The 17,664-nt window shown below is 59.3% G+C and overlaps 2 protein-coding genes across 2 annotated transcripts; both read left to right on the top strand.

Annotated features, from left to right (window-relative positions):
* The first annotated feature begins 1,111 nt into the window (after positions 1-1,111).
* Positions 1,112-8,255, top strand: MVD (mevalonate diphosphate decarboxylase). Its single transcript, XM_069552643.1, has 10 exons — positions 1,112-1,739; positions 3,671-3,741; positions 4,145-4,259; positions 4,526-4,672; positions 5,370-5,569; positions 5,658-5,732; positions 5,831-6,049; positions 6,231-6,346; positions 7,094-7,202; positions 7,633-8,255. The coding sequence occupies exons 1-10, from the start codon at positions 1,670-1,672 to the stop codon at positions 7,711-7,713; spliced, it is 1,203 nt and encodes a 400-aa protein (XP_069408744.1). The 5' UTR covers positions 1,112-1,669; the 3' UTR covers positions 7,714-8,255.
* A 293-nt stretch (positions 8,256-8,548) lies between these two features.
* On the top strand, positions 8,549-15,820 carry CYBA (cytochrome b-245 alpha chain). The gene is made up of 6 exons (XM_069552642.1): positions 8,549-9,075; positions 12,341-12,410; positions 12,843-12,917; positions 13,139-13,222; positions 13,731-13,812; positions 15,423-15,820. The coding sequence occupies exons 1-6, from the start codon at positions 9,018-9,020 to the stop codon at positions 15,627-15,629; spliced, it is 576 nt and encodes a 191-aa protein (XP_069408743.1). The 5' UTR covers positions 8,549-9,017; the 3' UTR covers positions 15,630-15,820.
* Positions 15,821-17,664: the final 1,844 nt, after the last annotated feature.

The raw sequence follows: 17,664 nt of genomic DNA, 5'->3' as shown, positions 1-17,664 counted from the left end.
TAAATTATAAACAATAACATGAAGTCCCCCAGAGTGGGACACCTGGCACAATACTCGGTGTAAAACAGATGGCATCATGAACCTGTGAGATGTCCCTTCATCACTGCCACACACTGTATAAATCACTGATACTCATAGGCGACCTTGCTTCTATAGTTCAGAGAATACACTGCGACCACTGTCCAGAGAAATGCACCAACAGCTCTTCAAAGAAGTTTTAATGGCTCTGCATGAAACAAAACAGTGACTCCAAGAAGAATGTAACAACCATCAGAAACACAACTGAAAACAGTGAGATACCATTTTTCATGGGTCAGGTGGACGGGGAGCTGCTGTGCTGGGGAAGGTTCCAGATCCCTTACTTTGGTGGCTGGCATCAATGAAACTTCCAGAGGGAACTTGCCAAGAGCTATCAACTTTACCTCAGGTACATCCTGCTAGGCCCTTCAATTCCAATTTCAGGGATTTATCCTAAAAAAGGACTCAACACTTGCCCAAGAAACCTGCTTGTGTCCCAAGACTGGTAACAACTTCATTGTCAACCAACAGGGTACCAGTTGGACAAGTTATGGCAAATGGAGATCTTCAGGATGGTCTCTAAAACACACCTAATCAGAAGAGAGCTATCTGCTGATACTTGTAGGAACAGAACCGGGGGGCTGCGCTCCTATCTTCACTGAAAACGGAATCATTTTAAAGCCGAAAATAAATTTTTACAAACAGAAGGGGGAAACTGGGAGTTATTGTGTAAGGAATAGAATTTGACCTTAGGAAAATGGAAAAGTTCTAGAGTTGGAGAGTGGTGATGGTTGCCCAACAATCTGAAGATATTTAATGCCACAGAACTGCAAGCTTCAAAGTAGTTAAAATGGTACGTTTTACCCCAATAAGCGTCATTATAAATGTGACAACCCACTTCAACAGGGAGGCCTGGCGTGCTGCAATCCATTGGGTCGCAAAGAGTCGGACACGACTGAGCGACTGAACTTGAACCCTGAAAAGAGAACCCCGGCTGGTACGGAGCTTTAAAAGAGGGGGGAAGGGCTGGGAAGTACCTATTCCGAAGAAGTTCCTCCCTTAGCAGCCCCTCACCCAGGAACTGGTTGGTGAGGGGGTGGGGAGTCTGTGGGAACCCCGGGCGGCGGGGTGAGGGGAAGCTCAGGCAGCCGGGCTGAGGAAAACTCGGGCGACGGAAACTCAGGGCGGCCGGGTGAGGGGAATTTCGGGCCGCTGAGTGAGGGAAACCAGGGCGGCGAGGCGTGGAGGACCTCGGGCGGCGGAGTGCGTGTCTTACGGCGTCGAGCGCGGCATTCACCCAGAGGCTTCACCTGGAACCCTCGGCGCAGGTTGGGGAACTGCACCGCCAGGCGCCTGCGCGGAGCTCGCGCCTGCGCGGACTTCTGAGTGTGAGGGGTCGGGGGCGGAGGCGAACCAATCTCTGCGCCTGCGCAGAGTCGGATCGTGTTTTCGGGCCAGCGGGGGCGGGCTCAGGGTCGCCAGCCTATCTTCCGATGCCACTCATTGGTTGAGCGGTGGAGCATGGGCCAGGCCCGCCTTTAATTGGGCGACACGCGAGCAGGTGGGGCGTCGAGGACCAATCGCCGGTCCCGCTGCGGCGCGTGTCTGGAAAGCTGGCGGCCGTGGGTTGGGGTCGCTCTGTTCTTCGGGCATGGCCTCAGAGAAGCCGATCGTGGTGGTGACTTGCACCGCGCCCGTCAACATCGCGGTCGTCAAATACTGTGAGTGGTGGGCTCGTGAGGAGCAGGATGTGGGGGCTCTGCGGACAGGGAAACTGAGGCTGGGAGGGGCTTGTTTGGGCGGTGGACCGGATCCCCGGACAGCGGCAGGTAGGCTGGGCCCTCGTGTGGACGTGATTGTAGTCCGCGTGCAGATGTGGGGACCCTCCCGCGGTGCGATCGCGGAGCTGGGCACCACGTGCAGCCAGAAGACCTGGGGACGTTTTTCATACAGGACGCCGGCCCCCGTGGGGGCTTGATTCCCACGGCCACGCCCACCCTGCCACCTCCGCCTGCTCTCGGTGTCTGTCTTGTTCAGGTCTCAAGAATGCTCCCAGGATTGGCTCCTTTCCCTCACTAGTTTCTGGAGAGTCACCCGCGTGAATCTTGGAGTCCCCAGGGGGGAGGGGCCACAATTTGCTTGGCAATATGCCTTTGCAAAGTAACTGGGCTGTTTCCAGTTTGGATCAATTATGGGAAAAGCTGCTCTAAACTTTAGTGTACAGGTTTTTGTGTCAATGTAAATTTTCATTCTTCTAGATAAATGCCCCGGGAGTACACTTGCTAGGCCATAGAGTGGTTGCATGTTTGTTTTTTTAAAGAAACAAACTTTTCCCATTTGGCTGTACCACTTTTCATTCCCGCCAACCACATAAAACCGTATGGGTGATCCAGCTTTCTGGCATCCATTGTTGTCACCAGCTATTATTTTAGCCATTCTGATGGTGACATCGCACTGTGGCTTTAGCTTGTTTCTTCTGCTGCTCAGTGAAGTTGAACAGCGTTCCGTGTGCTCATTTCCTCTCCGTGAGTCTTAGGTGAAATCTCTCTTCAGGACTTTCATCCACATTCTAACTGAACTGTCTGCTTATTACCATTGAGTTTTGAGAGTTCGTTTTGTATTTTAGATAATAATCCTTGCTACATACAAGATTTGCAAATATTTTCTCCCACCATGTAGCTTCTCTTTTCATCCTCCTAACAGAGCCTTTCAAAGGGTTGAAGTTGTTAGACGGTGGTGGGGGCCAATGTGTCATCTTCTCCATCCTTGGTAGCAAGTCAGAGACGTCTTGATTCTAGCCCTTCATCCTGAAGAGTGTTAACTATGTTTTTTCCTAAAAGTTTTAGGCTTTTACATTTTAAATTGAAGTCTGATCTATTTTGAGTACTTTTGTTCAAGACATGAGACTGAGGCATGGCTGTGTTGGGCCATGGATGTCCAGTCACCCAGCGGCATTTTCAGAAGCCGCACCCCTCCTCCAAGGAACTGCTTTTGCACTTTTGTCAGCAAGCAACTGGGCATGTTTATGGGGGATCGTTCTGGGTTCTCCTGGGTTATCCACCAGGATTCATTCTCCTCATGTCCTGTAACTGTCCTCCACCCCAAAGACGAAAGTGGGGACCCTTTCGTCCCCACCTGTGCCTAACAGTGGATCTGAAATTTTGGACTTTCTGGAAAGTTTTCCGTATTTGCTGTGATATGCAGGAGTGGAAGAGCTCAACAGAAGTGGGGGTAATTCCAGAGTGTCTCCAGGGGTATAAACAGGGAGATTTAATAAATTTTCGGTAAATGGGGTTTCTTCTGTTTGGGAGGGAAATGGAAGAGACTTAAATCAGGGCACTCAGCACCCGGCAGGCACTCTAAGACTACTTGCTGAATGAGTGAAAAACAAAACAGAAGCAGTGAAGCAGGGGGTGGACTGGCCTCCAGCTCTGCTCTTGGGAGCTCAGTGAAGTGGGGAACAATTGCCAAGGGGTTCCTGAGGGCAGGGGCACACCAGGAGGAGGACTTAGATTGTGCAGTGAAAGAGCAAGATCCAGGCAACTTGGGGATCTATGGGGTGGCCGTGGTGGTGGGGAGGGGCAGGGCACTGGTGGTGCTGGTAGACGGGGCTGGGACACTGACTGGCTTTGCGGTGGGCTGTCTGTTCCAGGGGGAAAGCGAGATGAGGAGCTGATCCTACCCATCAATTCCTCTCTGAGCGTCACATTGCACCAGGATCAGGTGAGCATGGTTGATGATATACATCGAAAAAATATTTACAAAACCCCTGTTTACAGATGGTAGCAGTACATCTCCAGCCAACAAACACCATCCGTCCCATCGCTCACTGCAAGGTGTGCTCAGCACACGGGCACGTACATGCTGAGCCCTCCTAGGAGGTCCCTGCCCTGCATTTTCTGCTGGGAGATGGGCATGTGGGCCCTTGCCCTGTGTAGTGGACACCCATGGGGCGTCCCCACCACTCAAGCCTGGCCTGCCTTGGCCTCCACCTCCACGTCCCTGTTCTCTAGCAAGGCCACTGCCCTGAGTGGGCGACCAAGAGGGACCAGGGGAGGAAAGGCCCCACAGAGAGGGGAGCTTGGCTGGTACTCACCACCGAGGTGCCCTGCGCTTTCTTTCCCAGTTAAAAACCACCACGACGGCCGCCATCAGCAGGGACTTCACAGAGGATCGGATTTGGCTGAATGGCCAGGAGGAGGATGTGGGGCAGCCTCGCCTCCAGGCCTGCCTGAGGGAGAGTGAGTAGGGTCCTTGGGGATGCTGGGGTTAGGACAAGCCTGCCCCTACCCCTGTGCTGCTTCCTTGCGCTGGGCGGGTGTGAGCACATAGAAGGCACTGCCGTCACCTGCCCCCTCCCCACCTCACACCTCAGGGGCCGCCAGTGCTTGTCAGCCTGGCCAGGTCTGGGCCTGGGGTCTCCCGAGAAGGGGGAGGTCTGTGTAAGGAGCTCGGGCAGAGGCCGGTCCCCCTGTGCTGACCCAGGCGTCGTCTCCCATCCCCACAGTCCGCCGCCTGGCCCGCAAGCGGAGGAGCAACGGCCATGAAGACCCACTGCCTCTCAGCCTCAGCTACAAGGTTCACGTGGCCTCAGAGAACAACTTCCCCACAGCTGCAGGCCTGGCCTCCTCTGCTGCAGGCTATGCCTGCCTAGGTGGGTACCCCGGGACAGGTCCCTCGCGAGCTTGCCCTGCACGTGAGGCCGTGGCCTCAGCCATGTCGTACCTCTGAATGCTGAGATATTCTGGGGGCTCTGAGGGGAGGACCCAGCACATGACAAAATCCCCCTCAAACTGGCTTAAACTAAGTGGGGGTGATTTCTTGGCTTATGAGCAGAACCCCAGGGCTGTGGCTGGCTCCAGGCTCTCAGACGGCCTATTAGGAGCCCATCTTGCTTCTTCGGAACCCCTGCTCTGCTCTGCCCTCCTGTGGCTCACTCTCTAGCAGGGCCCCCCACCCCCAGGCTGGGGGCAGAGCCGGTCACCACAGCAGTGGGTGGTTGGGTCACGTCCTCCACGTAGCGCTGAGACCAGTGAACCAGGGCAGACAGCTGGCCTTGTGGACCCCTCCAGGGCCGCATCCCAGCATCATGCCCTTAAGAAGTCCTGGCCTACGCCCAGCACTGCCAGCAGCCCCAGGCCTCCTGGTGCCCAGGGGGCTCTTCCTCCCAGCAGCTCATGTACCCTGAGAGCCCTCTGTGGAGGCTAAGCCTGTGAGCACGTGGGTGCTGACTGCCAGCCACGGAGCTGAGGGCCAAGGCTCCATCCCCCAGGTGCCCCCCTTCTTTACCACTGAGCACAGACCACCCCCCACCCCCAGCCTATCTGAGCCTTCCCCACCTCCACCTGCAGCCTACGCCCTGGCCCGGGTCTATGGGGTGGACAGCGATCTGTCGGAAGTGGCCCGCAGGGGCTCAGGCAGCGCCTGCCGTAGCCTGTATGGTGGCTTCGTGGAGTGGCAGATGGGGGAGCGCCCCGATGGGAAGGACAGCATCGCCCATCAGGTGGCCCCCGAGTCACACTGGCCAGAGCTCCGAGTCCTGATCCTCGTGGTGAGTGAGGGGCCCAGCTGGGGTCGAGAGGGCCTTCCCAGGCTCCCTGGGCCGCGGGCACAGTGAAAGCCTCCCTCCCTCGCCGCAGGTGAGCGCCGAGAGGAAGCCGATGGGCAGCACTGCAGGCATGCAGACCAGCGTGGAGACCAGTGCCCTGCTCAAGGTGAGGCCAGCGGGCGGCTGGTGGGCAGCTCCTCGGGGTGCTCGGAAACCAGGCTCCACGGCTCCACACAGCTCACAGGCTGGCCGTCTGCCTTACAGTTCCGGGCAGAGGCACTGGTGCCGGCGCGCATGGCCGAGATGACCCGCTGCATCAGGGAGCGCGACTTCCAGGCCTTTGGCCAGCTGACCATGAAGGATAGCAACCAGTTCCACGCCACCTGCCTGGACACCTTCCCGCCCATCTCCTACCTCAGTGACACATCCCGGCGCATCATCCAGCTGGTGCACCGCTTCAATGCTCACCACGGGCGGACCAAGGCAGGTGCGGGGCTGGGCGCCCCAGGCGGGCTTCATGGAGCCTGCTTTGCTGGGGGCTGCGTCTCCATCTCACTCTCATTGGTGGCACAGCCCCCATGTTGGAAAAACTCCACTCCCACCTGAGTGGGTGGCCTGTGGGTCCTGGAAGCTGGTCTGAGCCCATCTGACCGCCCGGTTCCAGGTGGCGTACACTTTTGATGCGGGTCCCAACGCCGTGGTCTTCACGCTGGATGACACCGTGGCTGAGTTTGTGGCTGCCGTGAGGCACAGCTTCCCCCCTGAGTCGAACGGAGAAAAGTGAGTTGCAGGTCCCCATCCAGGAGGCTGTGGCGGGCAGCAACCATGAGGACCACAGGCAGTGTCCCCACACGCGTGCCCATGTGGCTGTGGATGCTCGTCCACTTGGCCCAGCCCCAGGGGCACATGCCTGTCTCTGGCGGCTCCTGTGATGATGAGGGCGTCTGGATTTCTCCCTCCCAGCTGTTTAAGGGGCCCTGTTCTCATTGTGGGGACACTTGACCCGCTAGGGATGTGAGAAGCGTCTTTTTATCTGTCACCCTAAGGAGGCAGTGAGGCTTCTGGTAGGTGGAGCTGAGTACTGCTCCCACACTGCGTGGGATTGGCCCCACCATTGAGGACGTAGAGGCTCTAGACTCATTGCCCTGGTTACCACGGGGGTGGTTTGTAGGATTAAGCTTGAACTGAGGCTGTTTCTTAAGCTGTCTCCCCATGGGGCACGGCAGCATGGTGGGCCAGGGCGAGGGGCAGTATTAGAGCCTCGTGGAGGTGTCCTGAAGCCCTCCCCTCAGAGACAGCCAGGCCCTGGCTTTCTCACTCCAGGTGTGCCTGTACTCACCATTTGACCACCTCGAGGTGTGCAGCCCAGTGGCATTAAGAACAGGCTGAGCACCCTTGTTCATCAGCCCCAAAGGCCCTGACCCTGCTGGCAGTCACGGTTCCCAGCAGTCCTGCATCTGCCTGCACTGCACACCTCCCACCCCTGCCGTCCTTAGACTGCAGTCCAGCCCTGCCTTCTTCCCCCAGGTTTCTGAAGGGGCTGCCCGTGGAGCCCATCCTGCTCTCAGATGAGCTTAAAGCTGCGCTGGGCATGGACCCTGTCCCTGGCAGCATCAGATACATCATCGCCACTCAGGTGAGTCCTGGTTGCACACCACATGCGCCCTGCAGGCTCGCCCCAGGGCATCCACAGGAGGGCCAGTGAAGTAGCTGTGACCCTGCTCCCTGGTTTCACAGCACCTAGTGTTCCCCTCAGTCACTCACAGAATATTTAAGGACTGATGGATGCCTGTGGTGTGCAGGGGTGGGGCTGGACTGTGGTGTACCCTCCAGAGCAGGTCAGGGTCCTATCTGACTCCTAGACCTGTGACCTATGCTCTCCAGGCCTTGGCCTCTGCCGACCGCTCCAGACTTGCTATCCACTCCACGTCTGCCCAGAGGGACTGAGCCTCTGCCTGAGGATTGGGCCCTGGGCCCAGCATCACCAGGGTGTCTGACCTGCCTGCATTTCCTGGAAGGGCAGGTGCACCCTGTCCCTCCCTGATGATAATTTCTTAACCCCACAGGTGGGACCCGGGCCTCAGGTCCTGGACGACCCTGGCGCTCATCTCCTGGGTCCTGACGGTCTGCCAAAGCCAGCTGCCTGACCACCTCTTTGATGGGGCCCGGCCGCCGCTGGGAGAAGGGGCCGCTTCACTGGGATTGGGAGCCGGGTGTGGTGGTCAACAGGCCACGCTTGTTGGGATTTGTGGGTAACTGCCTGCTCTGGGCCAGGCCATGTGCTGTGGCTGAGTTGGGCAATGGATGACGCCTGCAGCCACCCAGATGATCAGGGGAAGCCCCCCCAAGTGCCTCACCTTTCCCTGACCTGCACCCAGCGCTTGCTGAGATGGGGACCTGGACCCCGATCCAAGACCAGGGGACTGAGCCGGCAGGGAGCTGCTGGTGCATCGATCATGAAGGGCCCTCAGGCCCCGGACTCATGGGCACCCCACTGCCACAGGAGGTGATGGCATGTCGGGGTACCCCTCAGAGCTGGAAGCCGGGTCACCGTGCAGGGGACGACCTCAGGACAGCTCCATGAAGTGCTCCCTCAACTCTGAGCCCAGGCCCCTGAGTGGGTGCAGTGTTGTGTCTGCGGGACAGAGGAGCAGTGCCAAGGCCAGAGTAAAGGCAGTTCGAGGACTCACCTGGCCTGGTGTGCTTTCTTCAGCCCTCACCCAGGGGGCTGGGCGGGCATTGTGGGGGGTGGGGCTGGGGCCTCCCCGCCATGCCTGGGATGCTTAGCACAGGCCACAGCCACACAGTGGTGGGTAGACGTGGTCACTAAGGCTGACAGGCTGGGGAAATGGTTCGGGTTTGGCTTTAAGCTCGGTCCACATCCCCCTTCCAAGTGAGTTCCATTCTTCTCCACTGTCCTAACCCAGCTGGGGGAAGAAGGGGGAGGGCTTCTGAGCCCTCTGACCTTGACCCTAAAAGGGAGTCCAAGGAGGGAGGTGACAAAGGACAGGGCCCAGCACTGCTACATTCTGGGTTCTCCCAGAAGCTTCCCATACTCACCCGCCCTCCCCCCCCAAGTTAGTCCAGGGTTACCAGTGGGGCCAACACCACCACACCTGCACTAGCCCAGGGCCGGATGCGGCGGGCCTCCCAGGAGTCTCCCCAGGGGCTGGCCTGAAGCCCTGCTTCCCCTCCAGGGGTCCACCGAGGCCGGGCTGGCTGGGCCTGCAGGGGAGGAAGACCTGAGGTCCCGTGGAGCGAGTTGGGGGCAAGGCTCCTGAGACCCCAACCTGCAGCCGGCCTGTCACCTGGGGAAGCGGGTTGGGGCGGAGCCGGCGGCGGGGCGGGGCGGCGCCGGAACTTGGGGAACTTGGGCGGGGCGGGAGGCTTGCTGAGCTCTGGGGCCGCGGGGTCTGAAGAATCCGAGCCGCGTTCGAGCCGATCTGCCGCCATGGGGCAGATCGAGTGGGCCATGTGGGCCAACGAGCAGGCGCTGGCGTCCGGCCTGAGTGAGTGGGGGGCGCTTTGCACTTGGGGCGGGGGCTGCAGAGGGGCTGCTGAGCCTGGGGGCGGGGCGCCGCGGCAGTGCAGGGGGGCTCTGGGGCTGGGGAAGTAGGGGCCTGGAGACCCCAGGCTGCGAGAGGTAAAGGGGAAAGGGCAGGCTGGAGAAGGGGCGGGAGCAGGGGTCCTGAGGAGCCAAAGACACCCGGCTGGAGCCTGGGGTGGGGCCCCGGGCCCGGAGGCTCCAGTGGGCGACCTACAGCGCCGGCGGGAAGGGGGCTGGGGGCCTCTGTTGGGAGCAGGGGAGGGGGATTCGGGGCCCTCCTGCCCCTGCACCCCGTGCACACCCACACCCCCATCCTCTGCCCTCTTCTCCACCCCCCACACCGTCCCTTCTCCCCTCCCCCGCACACCCTCTTCCCCTCCCCCTCTCCCTCGCCCCCCCGACACACACAAAAGAGGAAGTTCAGTCTAGGGAAGAAGCGCTTGCCCCCGGGGTTTCCGGAGAACTCACCGCCCAGTAGGGCTGGGAAAACCCAGCATGACCCACCCCTGCCTGGAGTGACCCTCCTGCCCTGGGGTGGAAGCTCCCTCCCCTAAGGCCCCTGGGCTGCGGAGGTGGGCTCTTCCTGCCTCCTGGCCAGGCTTGGTCCATGGAACTGGGTGACCGCTCTGTCTCCCGGGGCGCAGCCCTGAGTCTGCTCAGAAGGACATTGCACAAGGCAGCTGGAGACGACCCATGTGACCCCTCCCACCCAGCTCCCAGGGCCTGCTTCTGGGTAGGAAGGCGGCCGTCCCCCCTGCTTCCCCGTGCTCAACCGCGGTTGCAGACAGTGCTGTACGCACTTGGACTCAACTTCTCAGGAGAGGGTGGGGCTTGAGGCTTGAGGAAGCCGCCCGTGGCCCCGCCCCTCCCAGGAAGGCCCCGCCCCCAGTGGGAGTGGGCGGGCGGGAGGACCTGGGGATAAAGTGATGAGGAGGGTCTCAGCCACCACGTCTCACCTGGGACCCACCCTGAGGCCCCCACCGCCAACCTGGGGACTGAAGGAAGGAGCCTGCGAAGCTGAGCTGGGGGTGGGGAGGGAGCACTTTAAGGTCACATTTTGGGGGTGGGCAACTTTGGGGTGCCAGGCAGGGCAGCCCCCTTCTGGCTTCTAGATGGCGGAGAACCCAGTGGGTCAGTACGTGGCTTTCCTTGCTTCTGCCCAGAGCTGTCTTCTCCCAGTGCTGTCTACCCCTCCCCATCACCACCGCAATGACTACTGCTTGTCTTCCTCCACAACCTTCTGGCTCTAAATTCCTCCTCTTGCTAACTCCTGACTCAGTACCAACACAGGCCCCACGAGCATCTCAGCCCACCGTCCCTTTATGTTATAGAGAATCGCATCTGATCAGATAACGGTCCCTCCATCTCCCACCACTCTGCCCCTGCCCCTCTGACCTCGGGGGCCCACCACCCTGGTGTTTGCCACAGAGCTGGCTCCCCCCGCTTCACCTCTCTGCCCACATCCACCTGCTCCGAGCCACGGCGCCTACCTCATTCACCATGATCTGAAGTGTCTGTCCACATCGAGAGACCCCAGGCCCCTCTGGGAGCTGAGACTCCTGCTAATGACGCAGGCTCAGGCCAAGGAAATTACATGCCCAGGTCGAGTGGACGAGCCGCTGCCTGAACGCAGGAGCGATGGCTCTTCCCCTCCTCCAGCACAGCAAGTGTGAGCATGACACCAGCAGAAGAAGGCCAGGGTTCAGGGGCTGAAGGGACGGGTGGGAGGTCAGAGCTTTTACCTCGTGGGACTCTGAGGCCAGACCGGGAAAGGCTGTCTGAACAAGAAACAGATCAAAAGATCGTCCCCTCCAAGGAGTTGTGTTATCTGCCACCACAGCCTGGACGAAGAAAGTCACAAGTAAGACAAAACTGCTGGAAACTCAGGCCTGTGCTACACAAGGGGCAGGGGCTGCCCTCTCCCACTCTATGCCACAGGGACCACCAACGAAGAAGTTCAAGTCATCAGAAAGGAGTGCTGAAGGGTGTGCTCCAGCGAGGGCGAAGCTGGATCCAGAGGGAAGATGGCTATGCCACTGTGAAGACACTGACTGTAAATAATTAATAATTGTGGCTAATTTGGGGTGAGATTAAAGATAAACCTTCTAAAGTCCACATGTAGTTCAGGAAGAGGAATTTTAAAATTACAGTTTGATCAAGTCAGTAGAAGGCAGGAGAAGCAACAAGAAAAGCTGTTCAAGAGGAAACCCAAGTAAGATAACAAAGTAAGTTATCTGTAATCACAGTCAATAAAATGTGTCAAATTCACTATCAGATTGCTTAAAGGGTGAAGAGTTTAACTCTATCAGCTAATTCATAAAAGCCCAACGTTGGAAGCAACTGACATGTCCCAAAGGCAGGAGAATGCATGAATAAATTGTGGGAAACTACCCAATGAGACAAACAGCGAGCCAGAGCTCTGTGCAAACCACCCCAGGAAGGGCCTGGACCAACCTTCTGTCAGCAAAAGAAGAGCCCTCAGAAAACCTGGGATGGGGGAGAATCTTGATATGGGTGGAGGTCACATGGTAGGGGTCACACATGTTAAAAGTCTGTGCACTTTATGTCATAGTGATACCCCAGTAAGTGACTGGAACCCTGAGGATGGGTGGCCGTGATGGAGTGACAGGTGTGAGTGTGCATCACGCCCCTGAGCGGTGCACTGAAGCTGCCGCCGTAGAAGAAAGTCACTGGGGAGGAACGGGGCCGATGCACATGCTCGCGGCAGGTGGGCTGCGATCAGGTGCACACAGGGCTGGAGAGACCAGGCCCACCCAGACCCAGCATCGCACAGAGCACACGAACAGGATCAGCCCACACACCCGAGGCCAGGACCGAGGGTCCACGCAGCTGGTACAAAGTCAACCACCAACAGCGTGGTCCTTAAATGCATTGAGCAAATGCTCAGGGTGCCGTGGCTCACAGGCCTCGGGGGTGTGTCCAGGCTAGAGCCAGGCCCTGCCTCCCTCTCAGCAGCTCCTCAGCCCCCTCCCTGCCTCAAATGCTGCTCTTGGGGAAGGGTCCCAACCCCCATGCCTATAGCCACCCCCATCATCTACCAAGGTCTCCCCCGCCTGGGTCCCCTTCCTGGGCTAACATGGTGGCGGATATGGCAGCTCTGTGGTGGACTGTTGGCCCTCCTTGGGGAGGGGGCCCTGGGGAAGGGGCCAGAGCCCCTGCAGAGATGGGGTATGGCACCTACTAACCTCCTTCTCCTCTGCCCACAGTCCTTATCACCGGGGGCATTGTGGCCACGGCCGGGCAGTTCACCCAGTGGTACCTGGGCGCCTACTCCATGTATCCTCTTGCTGCAGACCCAGGTTGGGGTCGGGGCCAGAGAGGCTGCTGCCCCTTGAAGGCAGGAGGGGCTCCGAGCAGGGAGGTGACAGAGCCTGGGGGCCTCCCTGGCAAGGGAGGGAGGTGTCCGTGGCACCTGAGGGCTGACACTGAGGCCCGAGAATGCTCGGGGTCCCTCCGTATTCCCTTCTATCAGTCACCCTCCCCAGCTGGCCTGGCCTGCCCACCAGTGGACCGAGCCCCCCTTGTCCCAGCCAGTCCAGCTGTTACAAGCCCTCCAGACGCCAAGGCAGGCATGGGGGAGGGAGGCTGCCTTGTTGGAATCCTGTGGACTTCAGGCAGTGGCCACACCTCTCTGTTCTCTCATCAAAAGAGCCGACTCCCTGGGGCCTCTCAGGCTTGATCTGGGCTGTTCCTTAACCTGCGCTTCAGAGCAGCGGGTGTATTGGTCTGCCTGCTGGAGTACCCTCGAGGGAAGAGGACCAAGGGCTCCACCATGGAGAGGTGGTGAGTTTCCTACCCTGTTCCGGGAACCACCCCCCACCCCCACCAGCTGTCACTATGAGGAGCCTGTCACTCCTGTCTGTCCGAGGCTCCAGCACCAGCCCACTCAGGGTCTGCCCTGCCACTGAGCCTGAGACCCCCTCCCCTCCCCGGGACGAAGAACCGGGTGATCTGAGAGGCTGGGGCGGGTGGAGGGTGACATGGCCTGTCTCCCCCCCGCCCAGTGGACAGAAGTATCTGACCAGAGTGGTGAAGCTGTTTGGGCCCCTCACCAGGAACTACTACATCCGGGCCTTCCTGCACCTCGGGTGAGCACGCGCCCACTTGGGACCCCTCAACGCCACCGGCAGAGGACTGCTGGGGTCAATCAGGCCTCTCCCAGCCCAGAACCTGTTCCAAACAAAACCCCAGGTCCCAGGCTCTGCCAGGGGTTCCCCAGACCTGTATCTGTCATTAACACTTCGCCCCAGCCTGATAGCTTAACTCGGATAATCGGTGCCCCAGGGTTGATGGCTCAGCCGCCCCCAGTGAGTCTGCTGGAGAGACCGCCATGCTGCCGAGACCTCTTCCCAGGGGGTGGCCGGGTGCCAAGTGCCCTGTCCAAAGACTCGGGAAGGTGCAGACCAGGCAGAGAACAGCTAGGGGTGAAGTTAAAAGTCCAGCCGTGCAGCACTGGGCCTGCTGGGCCTCCCCTCCATTCAGGGTCCTGCGATCCTGTGCTGTCTGACCCGTGCCAGGGGTGGGGGAGCTGTGGACCCCCTCTGACCATCCTCTGTCTCCCCTGTCCCCTCTGACTGCCCTTCACCCCTACTCCAGGCTGGCGGTACCTGCTGGCTTCCTGCTCGCCACCATCCTGGGGACAGCCTGCTTGGCCATCGCAAGTGGCATCTATCTGCTGGTGGGTAGCATCCTTGCAGTCAGCCTCAGCCTCATGGCTGGTCCTGCAAGCCGAGCCCGTGTCCTGGCTTACGTTGTGGGGACATGACACTGTGGCCTCCACATGTGGCCCATCTAACATGTTAGCCACTCCCCTACATCCTCCTGTAACCCATGCCACAGAGCCTCGACAGTGGGGGCGGGGCCCACTTTACAGACAAGTGGCAAAAGCTCGGAGAGGGATGTGGCTGGCCTGCTGGGCCCTGCTTGGAGTGGGATCCATTGCTCAGAGTTTTCTATCTAGTTCAGGGTGCTGCCAGGAGCACTTCCCTGGGACTCATGAGTCTGGGTGGTGCCACAAGCCATGCGTGCGGGGCTGCAGGGCTGGGTTTGCCTGGAGTCCAGGTTATGCAAAAGGCCCCCTAAGGCCATCTTTATAGCAGAGTGGGGAGGCTGGGAGATGGGGAGGAGGGGGCGGGGAGGTATGACAGTGGAGTGGGGAGGGACCAGGAACCCTGCCAGGCGCAGGTTGCTGAATGCCCACTGTTCACATGCTGCCTACTGGCTCTCAGCCCACTAAGCCATGGGTTCCAACCCAGCCACAGCCTCCAGCCTCCCAGAGTCAGTTTTGACTTGGTTGCTGTACTAATTCCACCCCCAGGTGCCCCCCTCATACATCGCAGCTGTCTTTCTGTGCCGCTTGTTCAGATCTTCCCCCCATTTTTCTGTTGGGGTTTTGTCTTCTTGTTAGTTTGCAGGAACCGCGCGTGTGCTTTCACTGTGAACCCTTTGTAGCTTTTAGCTTTTGAGGATACTTCCTCTCTGTTAGGGATCCACCTTTACCCATGGATTCTTCACTGAGCAGAACACAAGTTTGTGGTCTAAATTGTTTTTCTATTTTATGGTTTGTCCTCCCCCGCCTCCCCCGCCCTGCTGCCTGTCTGCTGTATTTTCCTGCATTCTCTTCCTTTAACTTTCTAGCTTTAGCTTCTGGGATAGAGTGTTCTAGTCTTTAACTTAGGTGTGATTATAGAACCTCTTTTCATTCTTATGCTTCATAAATTATATGCCGTCACTTTTTTTTTTTAATCAACTATTATGGAATACAAAGTTAGAGATACACGTTTCTAGGTCCACTTGGCCTGTGGCCATGGGGCAGGCCCAGGACCCTGCATTTCGGCAAGTTCCCTGGGCTGCAGTCTCCCCCCTCGACATGCCTGGGCCCCTGGCCTCCCACACTGTGCCTGCCACCCCACCCCCACCCCTACCCAGAGCTGCTGGCCTCGGTTTAGCATCATACCCCTTAGGCCTGGGCTCCTGTCCTGCTCCCAGCCCTTACTCCCTGGGAGGAAGCCTGGTCTTGGGCTGTGCGCCTGGCAGTGGCCTCCAGGGGTCATTCAGAAGCCCCAGGGTTCCACTGTCCCCCTCTCAAGTTGAGGTGTCTCCTGGCTGGTGAGACAGCTGGGTTCTGACCATGTAGCCTCAGGCCTGGCACATAACCTCACTGAGCTACAGCCCCTCAGGTCTTGCTGAGCTCAGTCCTGTCCTGGACCCTGGCGGGGGTTGGGGGGCACAGGGACTGGGTTGAGGGGTGGCCCAGGAGGACCCATGCCCAGCCTGTGTGTCCTGCAGGCGGCCATCCGTGGGGAGCAGTGGAGCCCCATCGAGCCCAAGCCCAAGGAGCGGCCGCAGATTGGGGGCACCATCAAGCAGCCGCCCAGCAACCCTCCACCCCGGCCCCCGGCTGAGGCCCGCAAGAAGCCGAGTGAGGAGGCGGCGGGGGTCCCCACGGGTGGTCCCCAGGAAAACCCCATGCCGGTGAACGACGAGGTCGTGTGACCAGAACTTCAAGCCACTCTGGCCCGCTGAAGCTTTGAAGGCCCTTCCTCCTGTAGGCAGGCCAGTGGGTGGGTTGGGGGTGTGTGGCGCCCAGCCAGGGGTGCCCCCTTTCCTGCAGCCTCTTTGGGGTTCCTTGACAGCAGGGCTGGGGTCTCGGTGCCTCGCCTGTTCCATGAATCATGTACCTGGAATTCCCTGTGTTTGTGTTTTTGCTCTGGAAATGAACGTCTCGGGTCTGGGGGGATGGCCTGTGTCCTCCCAGATCCCCCATCTGCCAGGGCTCACCTGCTGGAGCACCCCTCAGGCCACCCCGGGGTTGATGTGCCACAGGCAAGATGCCTACACAAGAACTTCCACCCACTCTGGATCGCCAAAACTGTTACCAAACCAAATGCAGGTCCCCTTACCCCTGTGCAGCAAAGCCAACCTACTGACTTGGGTCGTGGTGAAGGAAAGGGCAGCATTATTGCAGGTGCTGAGCCAGGAGGCCAAGCGGCTCACGTTCAGAAGACCTCCCGCCCCCTTGGCTTTCAGGGAAAGGTTTTTAAGGACAGTGAGAGAGCGTAGGGGGTAATCAACAGACAAGAGACCCAAATTTGGTTCTGCAACACACACACACACCACACATGTCCCCTGCTTACTCCCCTAACACACCATACAAGCCATGGCAGGGGCCCCAAAGCTCATCAGCTCACACCCAGCCTGGGAAGCCCTTCCATCCTGGGTACCCAGTCCCCAAGTCTGGGAAAATCCTTCAATCACTGGCTTCCTGCTCTCACAGTTCCAGAACCGGGGTCTCTGGGATCTCTGGCCCAGAGGGCACCCTGCCCATCAACCAACACTCTGTCTTCAGCATAAATCCAGCGGGTTCACCGTTTCTGCCCCCTGGCCACTCCCAGCACTACCTGGCCTGTCCAGTGCCTGGCTCAGAGCCCAGAGACTCACAGGAACACAGGGCAGACCCCACCCTACCCCAGCCCCACTGCTCTGGACCCCATCACCCTGCCTGCTGGCCTCCAGCCGCCCTGACCTCCCAGACACAGCTGCATGGGCTGCTCCCTCCGCCTGGAGCATGGGCCCTGGGTGGCCAGCCGGGTCGTCCTCAGGTGGCCTCCACTGCAGCCCCTCTCTTCCTGATGAGTTCACCACCAACAGGCCAAGCACTTTGCCGTGGGACCTGTGGCCGTGAGTCACCTGCAGGGCAGGCAGGGGGCTGAGCATTTTGTCACTGCTCCGTCCCCAGTGCTGGGCACGTGGCTGAAACTCAGGGCGTAAGTGCTGACTGAAGACTGCTTCCAGGCTCATGACATAGTCACCTCCTCCAGGAAGTCTTCTCTGAGACCTTCCCGCCTTCCTGGGCCTTGCACACAGTAGGTGTCAATCATCGGATGAAAATGGCAGGGGCGTGCAGACAACCGTTCTACAGCCCCACGGCCCAGCATCAGCCCTCGGAGCTGAAGGGCATCACAGGCAGCAGGGAGACTGAGACTCTAAAGGGGGGTCGTGACTGAGCCAGGACGCTGAGGCTGCGCACTCAGCCTCTAGACTGCCAGGAGCGTGCTCTGATCCAGGATATCCTGCCATGAGCGGGCGGGCAGTTCCTCCGTAGCTGACGGGGCACCTGAGCTGGTAAGCCTGGCTGCCCCTCTCTGGCAGCTCACCTACAGTGGACAGAAGCCCTGGGGGGGGGTGTCTAGAGTTTTCTGGGCCCCTGTTGGGGCTGGGGGAGCATGACTCAGCCAGGTTAAAAATGTGTCCCCCTGAGTTGACCACTTGCCCTGAGGACACCCGTCCGTGGGGCGGGGAGGTGGTCCCCAGGGACCACAGCCATGTCTGTGAATACAGGGCTGGGCTTTGGGAGTGTGGCCCATCGCCAGGCCCGGGAGCCACTGCTCATCCGTCAGGGCACAATTGGGCTCTTCTGTTGAAACCCACCCCGCCCTGGGTGCACCTGGGTTCGCGCACAGATCTTTCTAGGACACACCACACTAGTGGCTGCCCCTGGCGGGCAGTGGTCAGTGACTGCCCCTTGGGC

The sequence above is a fragment of the Ovis canadensis genome, chromosome 14, assembly GCF_042477335.2.
Source record: "Ovis canadensis isolate MfBH-ARS-UI-01 breed Bighorn chromosome 14, ARS-UI_OviCan_v2, whole genome shotgun sequence".
Taxonomy (NCBI): domain Eukaryota; kingdom Metazoa; phylum Chordata; class Mammalia; order Artiodactyla; family Bovidae; genus Ovis; species Ovis canadensis.
Note: the sequence above shows the minus strand (reverse complement) of the source record. Positions and strands in the feature narration are given on the sequence as shown.